This window comes from Oncorhynchus keta, chromosome 36, assembly GCF_023373465.1.
Source record: "Oncorhynchus keta strain PuntledgeMale-10-30-2019 chromosome 36, Oket_V2, whole genome shotgun sequence".
NCBI classification, from domain to species: Eukaryota; Metazoa; Chordata; class Actinopteri; order Salmoniformes; family Salmonidae; genus Oncorhynchus; species Oncorhynchus keta.
This window is the reverse complement of record NC_068456.1, coordinates 1966710-1990705: the sequence shown is the minus strand read 5'-3', so window position 1 is coordinate 1990705 and position 23996 is coordinate 1966710. Positions and strand designations below refer to the sequence as shown.

The window sequence follows — 23996 nt, the reverse complement described above, 5'->3', positions numbered from 1 at the left end:
GAGATGCATCACTTGAATGGGTTGAGTCACTGATGTGATCCTCCTGTCCAGGTTGGTGTCCCTCCTTGGGTTGTGCCGTGGGGGAGATCATCGTGGGCTATACTCGGCCTTGTCTACTCGGCTATACTCGGCCTTGTCTCAGGATGGTAAGTTGGTGGTTGGAGATATCCCTCTAGTGGTGTGGGGGCTGTGCTTTGGCAAAGTGGGTGGGGTTATATCCTGCCTGTTTGGCCCTAGTTGGACGGGACCACAGGGTATAGTCGGACGTGGCCACAGTGTCTCCCGACCCCTCCTGTCTCAGCCTCCAGTATTTATGCTGCAATAGTTTATGTGTCGGGGGCTAGGGTCAGTCTGTTTTATCTGGAGTATTTCTCCTGTCTTATCCAGTGTACTGTGTGAATTTAAGTATGCTCTCTCTAATTCTTCCTTTCTCTTGGAAGACCTGAGCCCGAGGATCATGCTTCAGGACTACCTGGCCTGATGACTCCTTGCTGTCCCCAGTCCACCTGGTAATGCTGCTGCTTCAGTTTCAACTGTTCTGTCTGCGGCTATGGAACCCTGACCTGTTCACCGGGTGTGCTACCTGTCCCAGACCTGCTGTTTCCAAGTCTCTAGAGACAGCAGGAGCAGTTGAGATACTCTGAATGATCATTTATGAAAAATCAACTGACATTTACTCCTGAGGTGCTGACCTGTTGCACCCTCGACAACCACTGTGATTATTATTATTTGACCCTGCTATTCATCTATGAACATTTGAACATCTTGGCCATGTTCTGTTATAATCTCCACCCGGCACAGCCAGAAGAGGACTGGCCACCCCTCATAACCTGGTTCTTCTCTAGGTTTCTTCCTAGGTTCTGCCTTTCTAGGGATTTTTTTCCTAGCCACCGTGCTTCTACACCTACATTAATTGCTATTTAGGGTTTTAGGCTGGGTTTCTGTACAGCACTTTGTGACATTTGTGACATTTGATTGATTGATTGATTGATAGGCTGTCACTGTAAATAAGAATTTGTTCTTAACTGACTTTCCTATTTAAATAAAGGTTACATTTTAAAAAACAATTTAAGCCCTTGATGGGTTCTGTCAGTAATTTACAGCCTGAGGGGCCTGTCAGTGGTCAAAGCCAAAACGCTTAGTCGTGTTGCTTGTTTTTCTCCACCACTCACTCTCTCTCCAACCAATTGGAACTAATAAAAAAATGTCCTGCATTGAGGTCCGCCTGTAAAAAGGTGTTTAGGTGGGTCTTGGCCCTGGGGAATACAAATTATACATGTGTCAACACTTTAATATTGTATTGGGGTGGAATTTGAAATGTTGGCAGTGTTGTAGTTGTATAAATGGTGGTTTGGGTTGAGGGTAGTGGTTATTGGTTTGTGGAATAAGTAAAAGGGTAAAGACAGGATTAAGCTACCTCTACTCTAGAGATAAATATTTTCCTGAAAATCTACCAAGTTTCAATACTGGGAATATTTCCCATTTATGAGAGAGAGTCCCGAGAAATACCGTAAAAATTGGAAGTGACCAGTTAAAGTGTTTAAAACCAAAATATTGTCACTATGCCAGACTTCTCCACAAATAAGAGGGGCACTGCGTCACCACTATGTAAAGATATAAGAGCCAAATAAACTGATACAGTATATACATACACCAACAATCAATAGTTTGGGGTCACTTAGAAATGTCCTCGTTTTTGATAATGGGCCTCTGTATGCCTATGTAGATATTACATAAAAAAATCTGCCGTATACAGCTACAATAGCCATTTACAACATTAACAATTCCTACCATGTATTTCCAATCAATTTGATGACAAAAAAATTGCTTTTCTTTCAAAAACAAGGACATTTCTTAGTGACCCAAACTTTTGAACGGTAGTGTATGGCAAATTGAAATCCAACATGGATGGTGTTAAGAGATAGATGGGAGGCGTTGAATGGAGCTGAAGGGTGGGCCTAATAGCAAGATAACCAATGTAAGACATACAAGGTTTGTAAAATGTATATAGGTGCTGTATTCTGGCTGGTCTAGTCGAAATTCACAATTTTAACATGGCCATCGTCACCTCCACATTATCTTGTCTCATATAAATATCATTAGGTTGTATTTGAAATGAACCCTTTTAACCGTACGGACAGCAGTCATCGGACAGCAGGTTGACTTCTGTCAACAGGCTTTTGTACTGGGCGAGAGAAGGTCTTGTTTCATAGTTTTCAACCAATGTCTGTTCACTTGGGCGTGGCCACTGAAGTGTTACTATGAAACATTTCTCTTATTTAGGAGGATAACGTTACATTTAATCTTTTCACAAATAGTTTCATACTTAAAAATGTAAATTCCACAACAACTCCATGTGAATCTGATGTGAATGTGTAGACTTTCCATGATACAATTTATGTCGTCCTATCATCATAATGACATAATGTCCCAGACATCAACTGATCTGACATCATATTCTTTAAGTACCAACGGACACTTTCAACCGGTTGAGAAAGGGAATTATTGTTCCATTCCCCATCATGTTTGATGTTACCAAACGTTCTCTGTGGTAACAAAGAGCTTTCCAAGAGTCCATTCTGTAGAGTGGAGAGAATGGGGTAAAGGTATTTATGGAGGGGGGTCATAAACAGTGGCTACTTTGAAGAATCTACATTTGTAAATATTGTAAAAACTGTTTTTTGTTTACTACATGATTCCATATGTGTAAATCATTGTTTTGATGTAGAAAATAGTCTAAATAAAGAAAAACCCTTGAATTAACCGCTGCTCTTTGAAGCATATGATTGGTCTAGTTATGTAAGGGATCAAGGGGGTTGAATGCACATTTTAAAGAAGCATCCTCAAGAGTAGAGTGGAGCTGATAGAGAGACCGTACAGTATTTTAAAAGAGCAGCACGGTTGCACTGTTTTATGTACAATGATGTCAACAAAATTAGGTTGGTGTTACTCCCATCCCTGCTGCAGAATACAGCCTTTTGACAGCATGTATTAAAGCTGATTTAATCCACACATGTTTAAGTCCCCTCGTTTGGTATTGGCATTGAGGCTGTGACGACGAAAAGGCAGCAGACAGACCTACAGTATGTTGTAGCAGGGAAGATTGGTAGGGTGACCTCACATATTGTGAACCCAAAAGTGTAAGTTCGATTCAAGAGGGGGAAAATACAGTTGAAGTCGGAAGTTTACATGCACCTTAGCAAATTACATTTAAACGTATTTTTCACAATTCCTGACATTTAATCCTAGTTAAAATTCCCTGTCTTAGGTTAGTTAGGATCACCACTTTATTTTAAGAATGTGAAATGTCAGAATAATAGTAAAGAAAATTATTTCATCATCATCACGTTCCCAGTGGGTCAGAAGTTTACATACAATCAATTAGTATTTGATAGCATTGCCTTTAAATTGTTTAACTTGGGTCAAAAGTTTTGGGTAGCCTTCCACAATAAATTGGGTTAATTCTGACCAATTCCACCTGACAGAGCTGGTGTAACTGAGTCAGGTTTGTAGGCTCCTTGCTCCCACATGCTTTTTCAGTTCTGCCCACAAATTTTCTGCAGGATTGAGGTCAGGGCTTTGTGATGGCCACCCCAATACCTTGACTTTGTTGTCCTGAAACCTTTTTGCCACAACTTTGGAAGTATGCTTGGGGTCATTGTTCATTTGGAAGATCCATTTGCGACAAAGCTTTAACTTCCTGACTGATGTCTTGAGATGTTGCTTCAATATATCCACATAATTTTCCTGCCTCATGATGCCATCTATTTTGTGAAGTGCATCAGTCCCTCCTGCAGCAAAAAAAAAACACTACAACATGATGCTGCCACCCCAGTGCTTCATGGTTGGGATGGTGTTCTTTGGCTTGCAAGCCTCCCCCCTTTTCCGCCAATCATAACGATGGTCATTATGGCCAAAAAGTTATATTTTTGTTTCATCAGACCAGAGGACATTTCTCCAAAAGTACAATCTTTGTCCCCATGTTCAGTTGAAAACCGTAGTCTGGCTTTTTAAGGTGGTTTTGGAGCATTTGCTTCTTCCTTGCTGAGCGGCCTTTCAGATTATGTCGATATAGGACTCGTTTTACTATTGATATAGATACTTTTGTACCTGTTTACTCCAGAATCTTCACACGGTCCTTTGCTGTTGTTCTTGGATTGATTTGCATTTTTCGCATCAAAGTACATTCATCTCGAGGAGACAGAACGCCTCTCTTTCCTGAGCAGGATGACAGCTACATGGTCAGATGGTATTGTTTGTTACAGATGGACGTGGTAACTTCAGGCATATGGAAATTGCTCCCAAGGATGAACCAGACTTGTGGAGGTCTACAATGTTTTTCTGAGGTCTTGGCTGATTTCTTTTGATTTTCCTATGATGTCAAGCAAAGAGGCACTGAGTTTGAAGGTATACATCCACAGGTACACCTCCAATTGACTGAAATTATGTCAATTTGCCTATCAGAATTTTCTAAAGTCATGACATCATTTTCTGGAATTGTCCAAGCTGTTTAAAGGCACATTCAATTTAGTGTATGTATACTTCTGACCCACTGGAATTGTGATAAGTGAAATAATCTGTCTGTAAAAAATTGTTGGAAAAAGTACTTACGTCATGCACAGTAGTAGATGTCCTAACCCACTTCCCAGAACTATAGTTTGTTAACAAGACATTTGTGGAGTGGTTGAAAAACGACATTTAATGACTCCAACCTAAGTGTATGTAAACTTCCGACTTGAACTGGATAAAGACAATTTATTTGGTTAGGGTGTTGGGGAAGATTTATGTCTTGTTTTCAGGAGTTTATTTTCAATGTACTTTATTTAGTCATTGGAACAATTCGCATTCTTAACAATGGGCAAAAATATAGGGTCATTTCTGTGCTGGTCAGCACATTACTTATCACACATTTTATTTTTCAGATTCTTCCCAATTTTGCCAGTGTAATCACATATTTGAAATATTTTATGCCTTCTTGTGTCTTTGACAATTAATAACATGAGGATATGTATTTTTGCAGCCATTCATGGACAGTTTTAAATAAGTCATAGAAATAAGCATTGGATATTAAATGCTCCAGGCCTCAAATATTACAATGATAGTTTTTTGCAAAAGTCAGGCAGAAATGGTAGGGGGACTCACATCTCAGAAACACATCATATGTTGTCTATGTGGAGTAAGATGATGGAAAGGATGTTCAAGTAGTAGGCATAATCGACCTAAATAAACAAGTCATCTTCAATCTACTAATCTACTAATCTTCAAGTAGTAGACATTAACAACCTCTTTTCTCGGTATATATCAATGATGTCGCTCTTTCTGCGGGTGATTCTTCGCTCCACCTCTACGCAGACGACACCATTCTGTATACATCTGGCCCTTCTTTGGACACTGTGATAACCTCTTAGAGCCCTTCTTTCAATTTCCGCCTGAAGACATACCCAAATCTAACTGCCTGAACCAGAACCAAGGATATGCATATTATTGGTACCATTTGAAAGAAAACACTCTGAAGTTCGTGTAAATGTAAATTGAATGTAGGAGAATAGATCTGGTTTAGATAATACAATGGAAAAAAATGTACGTTTTTTATTTTTTTATTGTTGTATCATCATCTTCAAAATGAACAAGATAAAACAAACATTCAGATAGGATGTTGGGGACAATTTAGGTGAAAGACATAAGAGGGCACCAGTACTTGTGCAAAGTTTCAGAATGATAACTTCCAAAATGAGTGTGCTACATAACATTTATCATGAAGTCACCCAGGTGTCCCACACAAGTAGCCCAAATGTACCTAAGTGGCCAAATTGGTGAAGGTATACATTTTGAAACAAATAACTATATACAAAATACCAAAATGGTATTCTATAACACCCCCCCCCCCAAAAAAAAAATGTAGAGAAAAATAAATGGAAAAAAATATATGAAGAAAAAATATATACATTTACACAATAACATGGGTAACTATTTACACACTTTCAATATTTGGAAGACCCTCAGTCCTCTATCAAATCAAATGTATTTATATAGCCCTTCGTACCACAGCTAATATCTCAAAGTGCTGTACAGAAACCCAGCCAAAAACCCCAAACAGCAATGCAGGTGTAGAAGCACGGTGGCTAGGACAAACTCCCTAGAAAGGCCAAAACCTAGGAAGAAACCTAGGCTATGAGGGGTGGCCAGTCCTCTTCTAGCTGTGCCGGGTGGAGATTATAACAGAACATGGCCGAGATTTTCAAACGTTCATAGATGACCAGCAGGTTCAGACACTAATAATCACAGTGGTTGTAGAGGGTGCAACAGGACAGCACCTCAAGAGTAAATATGAACAGTTTAGGGTTCCATAGCCCCATGCAGAACAGTTGAAAATGGAACAGCAGCAAGGCCAGGTGGACTGGGGACAGCAAGGAGTCATCCTGCCAGGTAGTCCTGACGCATGGTCCTAGGGCTCAGGTCCTCCGAGAGAGAGAAAGAAGGAGAGAATTAGAGAGAGCATACTTAAATTCACACAGGACACCGGATAAGACAGTAGAAGTACTCCAGATATAACAAACTGACCCTAGCGCCCCGACGCATAAATTACTGCAGCATAAATACTGGAGTCTGAGACTGGAGGGGTCAGGAGACACTATGGCCCCATCCGATGAGACCCCCGGACAGGGCCAAACAGGAAGGATTTAACCCCACCCACTTTGCCAAAGCTCTACACAATATTGTGCTGCTGATGCCAGGTGCCATAGCAGTCTCTTTCTGCTGTAAAGCAGAGGGTTACCAAGCATGTGGTGCAGGTGATGGGGGACCATCTTGCAAACAACACAGCAACGCCTCCATGCTGTGCCCTTTTGGCCCTTAGGCACATCCATGCCTGCAGAAATACATTTGGGCAGATGCACACTTGTGGCAGGAGCAGAAGGGACAGGGGTAGAGTAGGTAGAACGTGGTGCAGTGGTGTTGTAGCCAGCAAGCTCCTTGATGATCAGCTCTCTGAAGGCTTTCTGTGAGAGGAAGGGCTTTCCACAGCTCTTAGCCATTTCCTTGTGTAGGATGAATGCATTCACCACAGCAATGTCGATGAAATGGTAGAAGGTCTTGTACCATTTCATCGTCTTATGGAGAACATTGTAATAGCCTAACACCTCCCATGCTCTTGTTGTAGTCCTTTACTGCAGTTGGAATGGGGACATTTTTGGTGGTCCATGCCCCGGCACCGTCCTTCATACGTCTGACGACATGATCCCCATTGAAGGACTTGTGGATTGTTGTGCACATCACCACCTCCCTGGTATCCATCCACTTTACAAACAGCAGGCCATCTTCATGGATCCATCGCATGGTCCACTGCTTAGGCATGTCGTTCACCTTCTCCTTCGGAATGCCCACCCTGTTGGTACGAATGGTGCCACAAGCCCACACTTCCCACTTCCTAAGGTCTGCAAACAAGGTAGGACCTGTTTAGAAGTTATCCACATACAGTTTGTAGCCCATACCTAGCAGTTGAAAATCCAATATCTCCATTACAGAGTCATAGCTTCCTTACCGGTAGCAAAACTGTTCTTCCCCCTCATAGACAAAAGAAATTGCATGTGTAGGCACACACAGCATCAGCCAACACAAACAGCTTGTGGGTCATTCACATACATACAAACATACCCCCACCCACAACGTATAGCCAATGTGTACTTTACACATTTCATTACATTTTTATATATTGCAAATAAAATGTAAAAACAAAAAATCACAAATAATATTTTATATTATTAATTTCAAACAACGGCATAAGCATGAGAAGAACTTACCAGTCCAAAACAATGTCCTCTCCGTTGAAAAAATATGCTTCCATTTTGGAGTCATAGCTATGGTCGCTAGCTGAATCGTCTTCCAAAAGAAGATCTGTTTCACTATCACGGTCAATTTCCTCTATTATTTTGTCTACATTCGTATATCTAGTCTTGGATTTAGCTTTCCCTGACTTATTCGCCATGATGTTCGATTTATAAACAGCTGAAGATGCGCGTTACCGAAAAAGTGCTGTGCGTCACAAGCTTGGCTCCTTCCAGTATGAATCTTCAATGGCAAATTACCATCTTTACGCAGGAGTTTACTACATGAGTTGGTCTTCCAACACATAAACATTTCATATTGCCGTTTATCTCAGCTCATTGGTTATCTACCCAGCTAGATTTCAAGACAATCAGTGGTCATTGGGTTAAAATACAGTCAATCAACGAAACAGCGGTCATATCATTGGTGCACAATGATGTCATTACTTGTTGTCTTCAAATCGGTTTCTTTCAGTCAATACGTACCGTGAAATGACCCATCAAGTTTGGTTGTGTTACAAACAAACCAGTTGATTGCAATGAAATCTAACATGACTGGAAAAGTCACGTTTAGTCGGTGTATTTACATCGAATGTGTCGTCGAAAATGGAATGAGACGGAATTCACGACACAAGCGGTTCACAAAATGTTTCATGTTAGGCTATAAAAATTGATTTTATCAAACAAAAGACCATTCATTGTGTAACAATGAGCATTGGGATTGGAAACAGAGGAAGATTGTCAAAGGTAAACAATTTATTTTCTTGAAACTTGTGATTTTGTTACGCCTGTGCTGGTTGAAATATTTTTTTTTATGTGGCTCTATCCTCAGATAATCGCATCGTATTCTTTCGCAGTAAATCATTTTTTAAATCTGACAACGCAGTTGAATTAGCAAGATTCTAGGCTTTCGAAACATGTGAGACACTTGTATTTTCATGAATGTTTAATATGACTAATATGACTGTGGTCCTTCTGTGGCTCAGTTGGTAGAGCATGGTGCTTGTAACGCCAGGGTAGTGGGTTCGATTCCCGGGACCACCCATACGTAGAATGTATGCACACATGACTGTAAGTCGCTTTGGATAAAAGCGTCAGCTAAATGGCATATATTACTATTTATGTAGCGATCACCATATGTTAGCGAATTTAAGCCCGCTAATGGGTTCGGTGCGCAGAGAGGTTAATAAGTGTTCCTTTTGTCCAGGTGTGAAAAGGGCAGTGGGGAGTGCAATTGAGATTGCGTCATCTGTGGATCTGTTGGGGTGGTATGTGAATTGGAGTAGGTTTAGGGTTTCCGGGATGAGGGTGTTGATGTTAGTCATGACCAGCCTTTCAAAGCACTTCATGGCTGCCAAGGTGAGTGCTACGGGGCAGTAGTCATTTAGGAAGGTACATTTGCATTATTGAGTACAGGGACTGTGGTGATCTGCTTGAAACATGTAGGTATTACAGACTCAGTCAGGGAGAGGTTAAAAATGTCAGTGAAGTCACTTGCCAGTTGGTCCGCACATGCTCTGATTACACGCCCTGGTAATCTGTCTGGCCCCGCAGCCTTGTGAAGGTTGACCTTTTTAACTGTAATGCTCACATCGGACTACGGAGAGCGTGATCACACAGTCATCCGGAACGGCTGGTGCTCTCATTTATGCTGCAGTGTTGCCTGCCTCAAAGAGAGCAAAAAAGGCATTTAGCTCTGCTGGTAGGCTTCCGTCACTGGGAAGCTCATGGCTGGGTTTCCCTTTGTAGTCCTTAATAGTTTGCAAGCCCTGCCACATGCGACGAGCATCAGAGCCGGTGTTGTAGGATTCAATCTTAGTCCTGTACTGACACTTAGCCTGTTTGATGGTTTGTTTGAGGGCATAGCGGGATTTCTTGTAAGCATCCAGATTAGTGTCCTCCTTGAAAGTGGCAGCTTCGGTGAGGAAGTTGCCATGGCTTCTGGTTGGGATATGTACGCACAGTCACTGTGGGGCCGACATCATCGATGCACTTATTGATGAAGCCTGTGACTGAGGTGGTAAACTCCTCAATATCATTGGATGAACAGAACATACTCCAGTCTGTGCTAGCAAAAAAGTTCTATAGCGTAGCATTCTCATCATCTGACCACTTCTGTATTGAGCTAGTCACTGGTACTTCCTGCTTTAATTTTTGCGTGTAAGCAGGAATATGGAGGATATAGTCATGGTCAGATTTGCTAAATGGGGGGTGAGGGAGAGCTTTGTATGAATCTCTGTGTGTGGAGTAAAGGTAGTCTAGAGTTTTTTTCCTCTGGTTGCACATGTGACATGCTTGTAGAAATGTTACTTTGCCTGTATTAAAGTCCCCGGTCACTAGGAGCGCCGCAACTGAATGAGCATTTTCTTGTTTGCTTTTGGCCTTATACAGCTCGTTGATTACGGTCTTAGTGCCAGCATCGGTTTGTGGTGGTAAATAGACGGCTACAAATAATATCCTTGATAACTCTCTTGGTAGAGAGTGTGGTCTACAGCTTATCATGAGGTTCTCTACCTCAGACGAGCAATACCTCGAGACTTCTTTAATATTAGACATCGCATACTAGCTGTTATTGACAAACAGACACACACCCCGCCCCTCGTCTTACCAGATGTAGCTGCTCTGTCCTGCCGATGCACTGAAAACACAGCCAGCTCTATATTATATGTGTCGTCGTTCAGCCACGTCTCAGTGAATCATAAGATATTACAGATTTAATGTCCCGTTGGTAGGATAGTCTCGACCGTAGATCATAAAATTTGTTTTCCAGTGATTGTACGTTGGCCAATAGAACTGATGGCAGTGGTGATTTACTAATTTGCCTCCGAATCCTCATAAGGCACCCCAACTTTCTCCCTCTTTATCTCTGCCTTTTCTTCACGCGAATGATAGGGATTTGGGCTTGGTCTCATTCGCGTCGGACTCATTAATGAAAAAATTTTCATCCAGTTCGAGGTGAGTAATTGCTGTTCTGATGTCCAAAGCTCTTCGGTCATAAGAGACGGTAGCAGCAACTTTATGTACGAAATAAATTACAAACACCATGAAAAAACTAACAAAATAGCACAGTTGGTTAGAGCCCATAAAACGTCAGCCATCCCCTCTGGCCCCATTATATTAAATGTCAGAAGTATGTCTAAGGTTTGGTGTTTGGTATTTTATTAGGATCCCCATTAGCTGTTGCAAAAGCAGTAGCAACTCTTCCTGGGGTCCACAAAACATGAAACATAATACAGAATTGCATAATCATCATTACATCATTAGACAATAACAGCTCAAGGACAGAATGACATACGTTTTTTAAAAGGCACACCTGGCCTACATATCAATGCATTCACACAAACTACCCAGGTCAAATAGGGGAGAGGCGTTGTGCCGCTTTATCTGTTTTTGAAACCAGGTTTGTTGTTTATTTGAGCAATATGAGATGGAAAGAAGTTCCATGCAATAAGGGCTCTACTGTATATTATACTGTACGTTTTCTTGAATTGTTCTGGATTTGGGAACTATGAAAAGACCCCTGGTGGCATGTCTGGTAGGATAAGTGTGTGTGTCAGAGCTGTGTGTAAGTTGACAATGCAAACAATTAAGTATTTTCAACACATTAATATTTCTTATAAAAAGAAGAAGTGATGCTCTCAACTCTTAGCCAAGGGAGACTGGCATGCATAGTATTTATATTTAGCCCTCTGATTACAATTAAGAGCAAAGTGTGCCGCTCTGTTCTGGGCCAGCTGCAGCTTAACTAGGTCTTTCCTTGCCACACAAGTGGAAAACAATCAAGATAAAACAAAACTAGCGCCTGCAGAACTTTTTGGAGTGTGGTGTCAAAAAAGCAGAGCCTCTCTTTATTACGGCTAGACCTCTCCCCATCTTTGCAAACATTGAATCTATATATTTTGACCATCACAATTTATAATCTAAGGTAACGCCAAGTAATTTTAGTCTCCTCAACTTGTTCAACAGCCACACAATTCATTACCAGATTCAGCTGCGGTTTAGCACTTAACTTCTAGCGTCGAGCAATCCCGTATCCGGGAGCGTAATCATAGCCTCAAGCTCATTACCATAATGCAACGTTTCCTATTCATGAAAATCGCAAATGAAATGAAATAAATATATTGAAACACAAGCTTAGCCTTTTGTTAACAACACTGTCATCTCAGATTTTCAAAATATGCTTTAACCAAAGCTACACAAGCATTTGTGTAAGAGTATTGATAGCCTAGCATAGCATTAAGCCTTGCATTCAGCAGGCAACATTTTCACAAAAACAAGAAAAGCATTCAAATAAAATCATTTACCTTTGAAGAACTTCGGATGTTTTCAATGACGAGACTCTCAGTTTGATAGCAAATGTTCATTTTTTCCAAAAATATTATTTGTGTAAGAGAAATAGCTCAGTTTTGTTCATCACGTTTGGCCAAGAAAAAAAAAAAGAAAATGCAGTCACTTACAACGCTGAACTTTTTTCCAAATTAGCTCTATAAATATCGACAAAAACATGGCAAACGTTGTTTAGAATCAATCCTCAAGGTGTTTTTCACAATTCTATTTGATGAAAAATCATTCCTGGCAGTGGGTTTGTCATCCGAGGCAAACGGAAAAATACTGCAGCTGGAGATTACGCAATAATTGCGACGGAGAACACCAAGCGACCACCTGGTAAATGTAGTCTCTTTATGGTCAATCTTCCAATGATATGCCTAAAAATACGTCACAATGCTGCAGACACCTTGGGGAAAACGTGGAAAAGGTAAGCTGACTGCTAGCTCCTCCACAGCCATATAAGGAGTCATTGCCATGATGCGGTTTCAAAAAATGCGGCACTTCCTGATTGTATTTTTATCTGTTTTTTTTCTGTAACATCAGTTCTGTGGCACTCACAGACAATATCTTTGCAGTTTTGGAAACGTCAGCGTGTTTTCTTTCCAAAGCTGTCAATTATATGCATAGTCAAGCATCTTTTCGTGACAAAATATCTTGTTTAAAACGGAAACGTAGGAACAGTGGGTTAACTGCCTGTTCAGGGGCAGAACGACAGATTTGTACCTTGTCAGCTCGGGGGTTTGAACTCGCAACCTTCCGGTTACTAGTCCAAAGCTCTAACCACTAGGCTACCCTGCCGCCCCACTTTCACTACTTAAGAGAAGCAGTGAAATATAGCACTTAGTTAAATACACTATACAGTGCATTCGGAAATGATTAAGTCCCCTTCCCTTTTTACACATTTTGTTACGTTGTAGCCTTGTTCTGAAATAATCTACACATAATGAAAGTAAAATACAGGTTTTTAGAAATATCTGAAAATGTATTAAAAATTGAACTCTGAAATACCTTATTTACATAAGTATTCAGACCCGTTACTGTGAGACTTGAAATGGAGCTCAAATGCATCATGTTTCCATTGATCATCCTTGAGATGATTCTGCAACTTGATTTGGGTCCACCCATGGTATATTCAATTGATTGGACACGATTTGGAAAGGTAAACAGCTATATAAGGTCCCACAGTATAACAGTGCATGTCAGAGCAAAAAACAAGTCATGAGGTCGAAGGAATTGTCCGTAGAGGTCCACGTCAGGATTGTGTCGAGACACGTATTTCTGCAGCATTGAAGGTCCACTAGAACACAGTGGCCTCCATCATCCTTCCAGAAGGACAACCATCTCTGCAGTACTCCTCCAATCAGGCCTTTATGGTAGAGTTGCCAAATGGAAACCACTCCTCAGTGAAAGGCACATGACAACCCGCTTGGAGTTTGCGTAAAGGTCAGTTCATCAAACTTCTGCCCTGCTAGAGCTTCTCCGGTGAACTGTAAATGTATAAGGGCAACAACAGCTCAGCCGCGAAGTGGTAGGTCACACAAGTTCCAGAGAGCTGAAGCGCGTACCGTGTAAAAATAGTCTGTCCTTGGTTGCAACACTCACTACCGAGTGCCAAACTGCCTCTGGAAGCAAAGTCAGCTCAATAACTGTTTGTCGGGAGTTCCATGGAATGGGTTTCCATGACCGAGTAGCCACACACAAGCCTAAGTCTCCATGCGCAATGCCAAGCGTAGGCTAGGGTGGTGTAAAGCTAGCCGCCATTGGACTATGGAGCAGTGGAAAAGCGTTCTCTGGAGTGACGAATCACGCTTCACCATCTGGCAGTCCGACGGATGAATCTGGGTTTGGCAGATGCCAAGAGAACCGTACCAGCCCCAATGTATAGTGCCAACTGTAAAGTTTGGTGAAGGAGGAATAGTGGTCTGGGGCTGTTTTTCATAATTCGGGCTAGGCCCCTTAGATCCAGTGGAGGAAAAACTACAGCATACAATGACATTCTTGAAGATTTTGTGCTTCCAACTTTAAGGCAACAGTTTGGGGAAGGCCCTTTCCTGTTTCAGCATGACAATGCCCCAGTGTACAAAGCGAGGTCCATACAGAAATGGTTTGTTGAGATCAGTGTGGAAGAACTTGACTGGCCTGCACAGAGCCCTGACCTCAACCCCATTGAACACCTTTGGGATGATTTGGAATGCCGAGTGCCAACTGTGAGCAAGGCCTAATCGCCAAACATTAGTTCCCGACCTCAATAACACTTTTGTGGCTGAATGGAAGCAAGTCCTTGCAGCAATGTTCCAACATCCAGTGGAAAGCATTCAGAGAAGAGTGGAGGCTGTTAAAGCAGCAAATGGGAGACCAACGGCATAATATTAATTCTCAGGATTTTGGAATGAGATGTTCGACGAGCAGGTGTCCACATACGTTCGGTCATGAAGTGTATATATCATATGGATGTTTTGCTGTTGAGATTAAACTATTCTCCAATCCTTGTACTATCTGATATTCTGTGCACAGCAACATAAAAAAAGACATGTCACCAGCCAATCACATTTAGTCAAATGTAATCAAGATGCAGCCCTGTCCATTGTCCCGCATTTGTGAACAGTGTGGGGACATTACAAGAGATTGGTTCCCCAAAACACAAAATCTGTCCAGTTGTGCTGATAATTAGTAATAGTTTTTAGATCATGCAATATTTCCCATTATAAACTTGGTGATTCAAGCCCTGAATGCTAATTGACTGACAGCCATGGTATATCAGACAGTATACCATGGGTATGACAAAACATGTTTTTTATTGCTCTAATTACATTGGTAACCAGTTTAGAATAGCAATAAGACACCTCTGGGTGTTGTGGTATATACCATGGCCAAGGGCTGTGTCTAGGCACTCTGGGTTGCGTCGTACTAAGAATAGCCCTTAACCATGGTATATTGGCCATATATCACACCTCCTCGGGCCTTATTACTTAATCGTACCCTTGTATGACTGATAGACACATGCAATACAAATATGGGTCTAGCTTAAATTAAGTTCAGCTTATGAAGGCCTCATAAAGTCTTCATAATGCCTTCATAAGCACTACATAAATGTGTTAAAGCATCTAGAAAACCGTAAGTCATGCTTTATAAAGGGTTCATAAATGTGGCATAACTGTGTGACATAACCAATGTCAAATGTGACATAACCCACTATGTTAAATATGATATAAACATGTGCTTTATAAAGGGTGACATGCTGTACTGAAGGATGGCATACTCTTTAAAGTTATGGCATGTTAGTCACATTACAGATAGGTTTAAAATCTCATTTTAAGATATATTGTGGAAATGGGCAGGGTTTAGCCAGAATTATGACTTTTTGACTGTGTTAACTAGTGACGATGACAAAAACTTTACTCAGTAAGGTTACTCCTATAGAATTCTATAGGCACTCCCACTAAGGCCCACTTTGAATGGTTAATATCCCAGGCTTATATGTGCTGTGTGTGCAATTGCCTGGGGATGACTTTACACCAAGAACCACTTAAGTTGATGAAAGCCTCCAACCTAAAGAAATGTTAATTGTCTGTCTTCTGGAACCAAGTTACATGTTCCTCAGTACATTCACCCACTCCCCCACTGAAAGATGAGCCACAAAATGTTGGCACCATTGTAACAGGTTGTAATCACTCCCTTGTCTCCAGCATGGGAACAGAAGAGGAATGCCTGGTGCGGTAGTCTCAGGTTGGACTACTCCAAATCATCTTGGTTCTGACACACAAACGGAAGCTTTGCAGGTCCGTCAATCCATTTAAATACCTCTCACCCTATAGTAACCTGTGGATAGTGAGAGAACCTTCCTAAATCAGCAAAACGTTAATAACCTATTTATTGACACTTTATGTAGTGTCCTGTAATACTTAGTTCGAAGTGAGAAACCTTTAGTCATTCATAACACATCCATAAAGACTCTAATAATAAATAAATGGCATATATATAAGACTCTATATCGCATGACGCCGTACTTCATTTAAAGTCAGACCCCTCATTTTTAACACATACATATATATATATATGCCATTTAGCTGACGCTTTTATCCAAAGCGACTTACAGTCATGTGTGCATACATTCTACGTATGGGTGGTCCCGGGAATCGAACCCACTACCCTGGCGTTACAAGCGCCATGCTCTACCAACTGAGCCACAGAAGGACCACATAAATGCCTTGTATCATATGCTGCTGTACTTACTATAAAGTCAGGCATATTTGGTCATTTATAACAAAAAGGCTTAATGATATAAACACAAATGTGTTAATAACACTTAGGGAATTATCACTAACATGAATACATGAAGTTTCAAAATGTCCAGAAATGCAATTACATTGAACAGCAGATTGTCCCTGAACTGGCAGAGAAAATGGTCTCTCCACCTGCTGGAGATACTGCATGTTGGTTCCAACCTTAAAAGTAACAACAAAGAAAGTTAGCAGGTCTGTTAGGAAATGCCTTTGTCACACCATCTGGATAAGGGCATTTCTATGCTGCGCCAGAAACTCTAAATGGGAAGATGATAAACTCCATTCAATTCATATTGTTATGTTCCTCTGTAATTTACAAATCTCATGATGTGACTATGAGACGTGGCTGTATGTAGGGGGATTTTTATTTAGCTGAGCCTGCTAGCTAGCAAAATTATTTGAAATAATGATCGAGATAGCTACGGTATGTAATCCATCTCATCACTTAACTTCTATAAACAAATTTAAATGACAATAAATAAAGATTAACTTACTTGTTTTTTGTGTGCCTTTAATTTGCAAACTCATCACATTATCAGCTTCTCGTCAGCAACATTAAAAAAGTACTTTAGGGTCACATAATTTCTGACATTTTTGAGAGAAAAAAAGTCCCCCACGGAATAGTAGAAAAGTGTCAATAACCATTCATGATATATGACAAATAATTGTCTAAATAAAACAAAGAGTCATATTTCTTCATGTTTAAGTGACATTTGCATGAATGTGGATTTGAAAATAGGTCAAATAAATGCCCCCAATGCAAATCACTATATGTGGAATACATGTTAGCTTAGAGCAAGAATTATTCTAGGTGCCGCAGTAAAAGTATTGTTGTGTAACGTCGTTCTTCGTTTGTCGAAAGAGAGTCGGACCGAAATGCAGCGTGGTTGTTACTCATGATCTTTAATGAAGGAAAACGGAACGATACATGAAATAACTCATAAATACAAAAACAACAAACGGAACGTGAAACCTATTACAGCCTATCTGGTGAACACTACACAGAGACAGGAACAATTACCCACGAAATACAAAGCGAGGCTACCTAGGCTACCCCAGGCTACCTAAATACGGTTCCCAATCAGAGACAACGAGAATCACCTGACTCTGATTGAGAACCGCCTCAGGCAGCCAAGCCCATACAACACCCCTACTCAGCCGCAATCCCAATAATACAAAAACCCCAATACGAAATACAACAACATAACCCCATGTCACACCCTGGCCTGAACAAATAATTAAAGAAAACACAAAATACTAAGACCAAGGCGTGACAGAACCCCCCTAAGGTGCGGACTCCCGGACGCACCTCAAAACCATAGGGAGGGTCCGGGTGGGCGTCTGTCCATGGTGGCGGTTCCGGCTCGGGACGTGGACCCCACCATTAATGTCCTAGTTCCTCCCCTCCGCGTCCTGGGATAATCCACCCTCGCCGCCGACCATGGCCTAATAGTCCTCACCCAGAACCCCACAGAACTGAGGAGCAGCTCGTGACTGAGGGGCATCTCGGGACTGAGGGACAGCTCGGGACTGAGGGGCAGCTCAGGACTGAGGGGCAGCTCGGGACTCCCGAAGGGCAGCTCGGGACTGAGGCAGCTCGAGGCTGAGGGGCAGCTCGGGACTGAGGGGCAGCTCGGGACTGAGGGGCAGCCCAGAACTGAGGGGCAGCCCGGAACTGAGGGGCAGACCGGAACTGAGGGGCAGCCCGGAACTGAGGGGAAGCCCAGTACTGAGAGAAAGCCCAGTACTGAGAGGAAGCCCAGTACTGAGAGGAAGCTCAGGCAGGTAGTAGGCTCCGGTAGATCCTGGCTGGCTGGCGGATCTGGAAGATTCTGGTTGACTGGCAGATCTGGAAGAGACTGGTTGACTGGCAGATCTGGAAGAGACTGGTTGACTGGCAGATCTGGAAGAGACTGGTTGACTGGCAGATCTGGAAGAGACTGGTTGACTGGCAGATCTGGAAGAGACTGGTTGACTGGCAGATCTGGAAGAGACTGGTTGACTGGCAGTTCTTGAAGAATCTGGTTGACTGGCGGATCTAGCTGCTCTATGCAGACTGACAGCTCCTTGCAGACTGACAGCTCTGGCAGCTCCATGCAGGCTGACAGCTCCTTGCAGACTGGCAGCTCTTTGCAGACTGACAGCTCTTTGCAGACTGACAGCTCTGGCTGCTTTGAACAGACTGACAGCTTTGACTGCTCCATGCAGGCTGACAGCTCTGGCTGCTTTATGCAGACTGACAGCTCTGACTGCTCCATGAAGGCTGACAGCACCCTGCAGACTGGCAGCTCCTTGCAGACTGACAGCTCCTTGCAGACTGGCAGCTCTTTGCAGACTGACAGCTCTGGCTGCATCATGCAGACTGACAGCTCTGACTGCTCCATGCAGGCTGACAGCACCCTGCAGACTGGCAGCTCTTTGCAGACTGACAGCTCTGGCTGCTTCATGCAGACTGACAGCACCTTGCAGACTGACAGCTCCCTGCAGACTGGCAGCTCAGGCTGCTCCGAACAGGCAGGAGGCTCCGGCAGCACTGTAGAGGAGGAAGGCTCTGATAGCGCTGAACAGGGGGGATACTCCGACAGCGCAGGAGGGAAGGAAGGCTCTGATAGCGCTGAAAAGACAGGAGACTCCAGTAGCGCAGGAGAGGAGAAAGGCTCCAGCAGTTCTGAACAGGCGAGGCGCACTGACGGCCTGGTGCGTGGTGCTGGAACTGGTGCTACAGGATCGAGGACACGCACAGGAAGCCTGGTGCGGGGAGCTGCTACCGGAGGACTGGTGTGTGAAGGTGGCACAGGATGGACTGGACCGTGAAGGTGTCCTGGAGAGCCTGAGAGCAGGACTGGCACAGGACGTGCAAGGCTAGGTAGGTACACAGGAGGCCTGGTGCGTGATGCTGGCATTGGTGATACTGGAGCGAGGACACGCACAGGAAGCCTGGTGCGGGGAGCTGCTACCGGAGGACTGGTGTGTGGAGGTGGCTCTGGATAGACCGGACCGTGCAGGCGCACTGGAGCTCTTGAGCACCGAGCCTGCCCAAGCTTACCTGGCTCGATGCCCACTCTAGCCCGGCCAATACGAAGGACTGGTATGAACCGCACCGAGCTATGCACCCGCACTGGAAACACCGTGCGCTCCATAGCATAACACGGTGTCTGCCCGGTCTCTCTAGCCCACCGGTAAGCACAGGGAGTTTGCGCAGGTCTCCTACCTGGCATAGCCATACTCCCATTAAGCCCCACCCCAATCATTTTTTGGGGCTGCTTTTCGGGCTTCCATCCGCGTCGCCGTGCTGCCTCCTCATACCAGCGCCTCTCCGCTTTTGTCGCCTCTATTTCCTCCTTGGGGCGGCGATATTCACCAGGCTGAGCCCAGGGTCCTTTTCCGTCCAGTTCCTCCTCCCATGTCCAATTCTCCAAGTGGTGCAGCCTCTCCCACTGCAACTGCTCTTCACGATTAACAGGGAGAGTAGACTCAGGTCTGACTCCTGACTCAGCCACTCTCTCTCTGAGCCCTCCCCCAATAAATATTTGGGGGTAACTTTCGGTTTTCGCTCTGCGCCGCCGTGTCTTTCTTTTCGACTCCATTCGCCTATAGCCCTCTTCGCACTGCTCCAGCGAATCCCAGGCGGGCCCTGGCATTCTCTCTGGGTCAACCGCCCACCTGTCTATTTCTTCCCACGTCGTATACTCCATGCCTTTGCTGTCCATAACATCCTCCCTTCGCTGCTGCCTGTTAACACGCTGCTCGGTCCGAGTAGGGTGGGTGATTCTGTAACGTCGTTCTTCGTTTGTCGAAAGAGAGTCGGACCGAAATGCAGCGTGGTTGTTACTCATGATCTTTAATGAAGGAAAAACGGAACGATACATGAAATAACTCATAAATACAAAAACAACAAACGGAACGTGAAACCTATTACAGCCTATCTGGTGAACACTACACAGAGACAGGAACAATCACCCACGAAATACAAAGCGAAACCAGGCTACCTAAATACGGTTCCCAATCAGAGACAACGAGAATCACCTGACTCTGATTGAGAACCGTCTCAGGCAGCCAAGCCCATACAACACCCCTACTCAGCCGCAATCCCAATAATACAAAAACCCCAATACGAAATACAACAACATAAACCCATGTCACACCCTGGCCTGACCAAATAATTAAAGAAAACACAAAATACTAAGACCAAGGCGTGACATGTAGGGAATACTCAGTATGAATGTATATTGTATATGATGTTGTTTCATAGGGCTTTGAAGTGTTACTGGCCTTTTATTCCACCCATCCATTGCCGGCCGAAACACATGACGTGTGCTTACTGCACTACAAAAAAACACTAACCAATTATGGCATGGCATGCTCATCCAAAAATCTAAGTTTTTTTTTTTAGCAGACCTCAAAAGTTAGCCCCTGATGTTAAGCATTTGCTGTGAACACAGAACATCAAAATATGGTCGTGTTTCTATTAAACTGGTGTAAAGCAGAAGAAAAGGAGGGAAAATAAAAAAAACCTGGAAAAACAAAACCAAGAAAATGGAATTTGGGAAAATTAGGCAATTTTTTAAAACGGATTTTAAAAGGCCCTACCAACTTTTTTTTTACTTTGGGAGAAGTTTAGGTCAGGTCCAACTCTTTTTTTTATATATATTTTTTTATTATTGTACCCCTTTTTCTCCCCAATTTCGTGGTATCCAATTGTTTTAGTAGCTACTATCTTGTCTCATCGCTACAACTCCCGTATGAGCTCGGGAGAGACGAAGGTTGAAAGTCATGGTTGACAGTCACGGACCTCCGGGTCGCGGCCGGTTACGACAGAGCCTCGGCGCGAACCCAGAGTCTCTGAAGGCACAGCTGGCGCTGCAGTACAGCGCCCTTAACCATTGTGCCACCCGGGAGGCCAGTCAGGTCCAACTCTGACTATGCTGGCTTTTTCTGTGGCTTGCCCAACAAGGCTTGCAATTTAGAAATTGTACTTGTATTTACAGATGGCATACAAATTTGTTATAAAGGCACATGGAAGTTCACATGTTTGAGAAGGCAGATCTGTCAAAAAAACACATTTTGATAAAAAAATAAATGTTTTAGGTTCAAACGGTTCACCTAGTTTCCTGAATTGGGTCACATTTGACATAGTGGGTTATGTCACACAGTTATGCCACATGAATAAACACTTTATAAAACAAAGTAGTGTTTATGAACGCTATATGGAGGCTTTATTTAACCAGGCAAGTCAGTTAAGAACAATGATGGCCTAGGAACAGTGGGTTAACTGCCTTGTTCAGGGGCAGAATAACAGATTTTTACGTTGTCAGATCGGGATTCGACCTGGCAATCTTTCGGTTACTAGGTAACCCAACGCTCTAACAACTATGCTACCTGCCACCCTTTATGAAGCCTTTATAAGCAGCATGTCATTTAAAGCAGGACCCAAATGGGTCATAAAAGAGTTCTTTATTTCTAATAAACATGTATACATTTTGAACAAAATTAATTGTGTGATGATCCATGTTTAATAATACAAACTGCTGTACAGAGCTCAGGAAGGGCTGCTAGGTCAGTAAGTACATAAAAAATGCAGAGGGGCCTAAGTTAATGTTTTAGCCATATAACAAACTATACATACATCTGCGTTAACATCAACAACAGTAAAACATAACAATTCAAAGCGGACACAAAATGCAACATCACAAAACTTGTACAACTCCGAAAAGTATACTTTCTTTAGACACAAAAGACACATACACTGTATGTGTTAAATATTTTTTTTTTGTAAAGACATTAAAAAAACTACATCATTCACAGATTCAGCAGTCTGTTTAAATACCTAATTTCTACAAAGGGAATTTACATTTCTTAAAGTACAAAGTGCAAATACTATGGTTTCCATTGCCGATTGGCAGAAGCTCCAAAAGGGGAGGGGAAATCTCGGTTGTTGGCTTAGCCTTGCTTCTTTGAGGGATTCTGCGAAGAGGGAGAACCAGGCACTATAGCAAACTATATCTGTGATACATATCTCACACATCTTTCTCCAAAGTTATTATAACCTGCTTTTCAAAGGTAGTGTTAGCACTGCTAGGATCTTATAAAAAGAGATCATACTGTAACTGAAAACTGTAATTTATACGGTAAATTGATGTGTATCAACAGTAAAATACTGTAGAAGCATTATACTGCATAATACAGTAAATTAAGGTGCAGTATTGGAAAATGTTGTGAGAGGAAAAATAATTGCTGTATTTCCACCCTACAGAATAGATTATTTTGCCATATTTTTGGAGCGCCAACATCTTCTTTTTTTACCACCAATTGGTGCATGGTATTGTTGTTTCTGACTCATTATCATATTTTTGTGTGTCCCTATATTCATTTTTGTTGCATCCGTTTGTGAGACTGCTGTACCAATTTAACTAATGCGTGGTAGTCAACTATCAATCTAAAATGTATAGGATACAGATTGGAGTGGGAGCAAGTCTTAAACCTTTAAAGGTTAAGCATTTTGGCATGTTCTTTTGGTCTGCTTTTAACTGTAGTCACTGCCAGTTTGAAGCCTTAACTATGGCCTTTAAAAGTGCAAGTGATATAAAATACAAATATTAATAGATGCTGTAATGTGAAAACACTTTACCTAGCAGCCAACCTGCTTGCACCAATCCGAGTAAAATACTGTAATATCCACCCCCATCTCTCATCAATTAATTTAATTTAATGAATTCATCCATTCATTCATTCATTTATTTTATTACGATTACAGTAGTATTATACTTTTTACATTATTGTACTGTGTGTCGTTGATCTGATATTCATAGTAACCTACTTGCCACTAGCTGCTTGTATGTTACGGTAAAATTTGCAAGAACCCCAAACTGGAGGTTCAAATGCAAAAATATGTATAATTCATTAGGGCATCATACTGCCCAAAAAGTGCAAGGTGCAGAAAAATGCATAAATAAAAGGTTAAAATTTCAAACCATCATCAGTGTCCTCAATGTGCATTTCAGTATGCACCTTGCACTTTTAGGACATTATGATGTCCTAATAAATAATTTATATTGTTGCATTTGAGCCTCCGGTTTCGATTATTCCAAAATCTCAACGGAGTACAGTCTCTATCTTTCTACTAATAAAAAATATATATTTAAACAATGCACCTGTTGGACTATTTGATATTAAGGACATTTAAAGAGGGCAGACGGGTTCCCATTATTTCACTGCTTGGATCTCAACTCTCCTTATTGTCACTCTGATATTTGCTGACCTTATAAGTGCAGCATATAATACTCACACAAGTAATTGCCAGGGTTTTACTTACCAGTTTACTGGAGGATGTACCTTCACCTGGTTTGGTCCCTGGAGTAAAACAGTGTCACAATATAATCAGCCTTACATGATGAGAGCAGTGTAAAACTTTACCAGCAGTTTTCATTTATAAAATCACTTCATAGTCATTTTCGATTAATCGTTTAGCAGCTTATTACAACATTAGTATTTGTGAGGTGTATCAATCCCATTTGTGTCAGGCAGCATTCCTGGTTGGGAATTCTCTGGGAATGAAAATTTG

The 23996-nt window shown here is 42.3% G+C and overlaps 1 protein-coding gene and 1 pseudogene across 3 annotated transcripts in view; both read right to left on the bottom strand.

Annotated features, from left to right (window-relative positions):
• LOC118376454 (uncharacterized) overlaps positions 1-7106 on the bottom strand; it is a 135897-nt pseudogene extending 128791 nt beyond the window's left edge.
• A 14764-nt stretch (positions 7107-21870) lies between these two features.
• smoc2 (SPARC related modular calcium binding 2) overlaps positions 21871-23996 on the bottom strand; it is a 62710-nt gene continuing 60584 nt past the window's right edge. For all 3 annotated transcript variants that reach the window (XM_052498281.1, XM_052498283.1, XM_052498282.1), the window contains 2 exons: positions 23748-23785; positions 21871-22399 (listed from right to left, as the gene is read on the bottom strand). In XM_052498281.1, the coding sequence (XP_052354241.1) occupies positions 22376-22399; positions 23748-23785 (62 nt within the window). In that variant the 3' untranslated portion in view covers positions 21871-22375. The remainder of the gene's footprint in view (positions 22400-23747; positions 23786-23996) is intronic.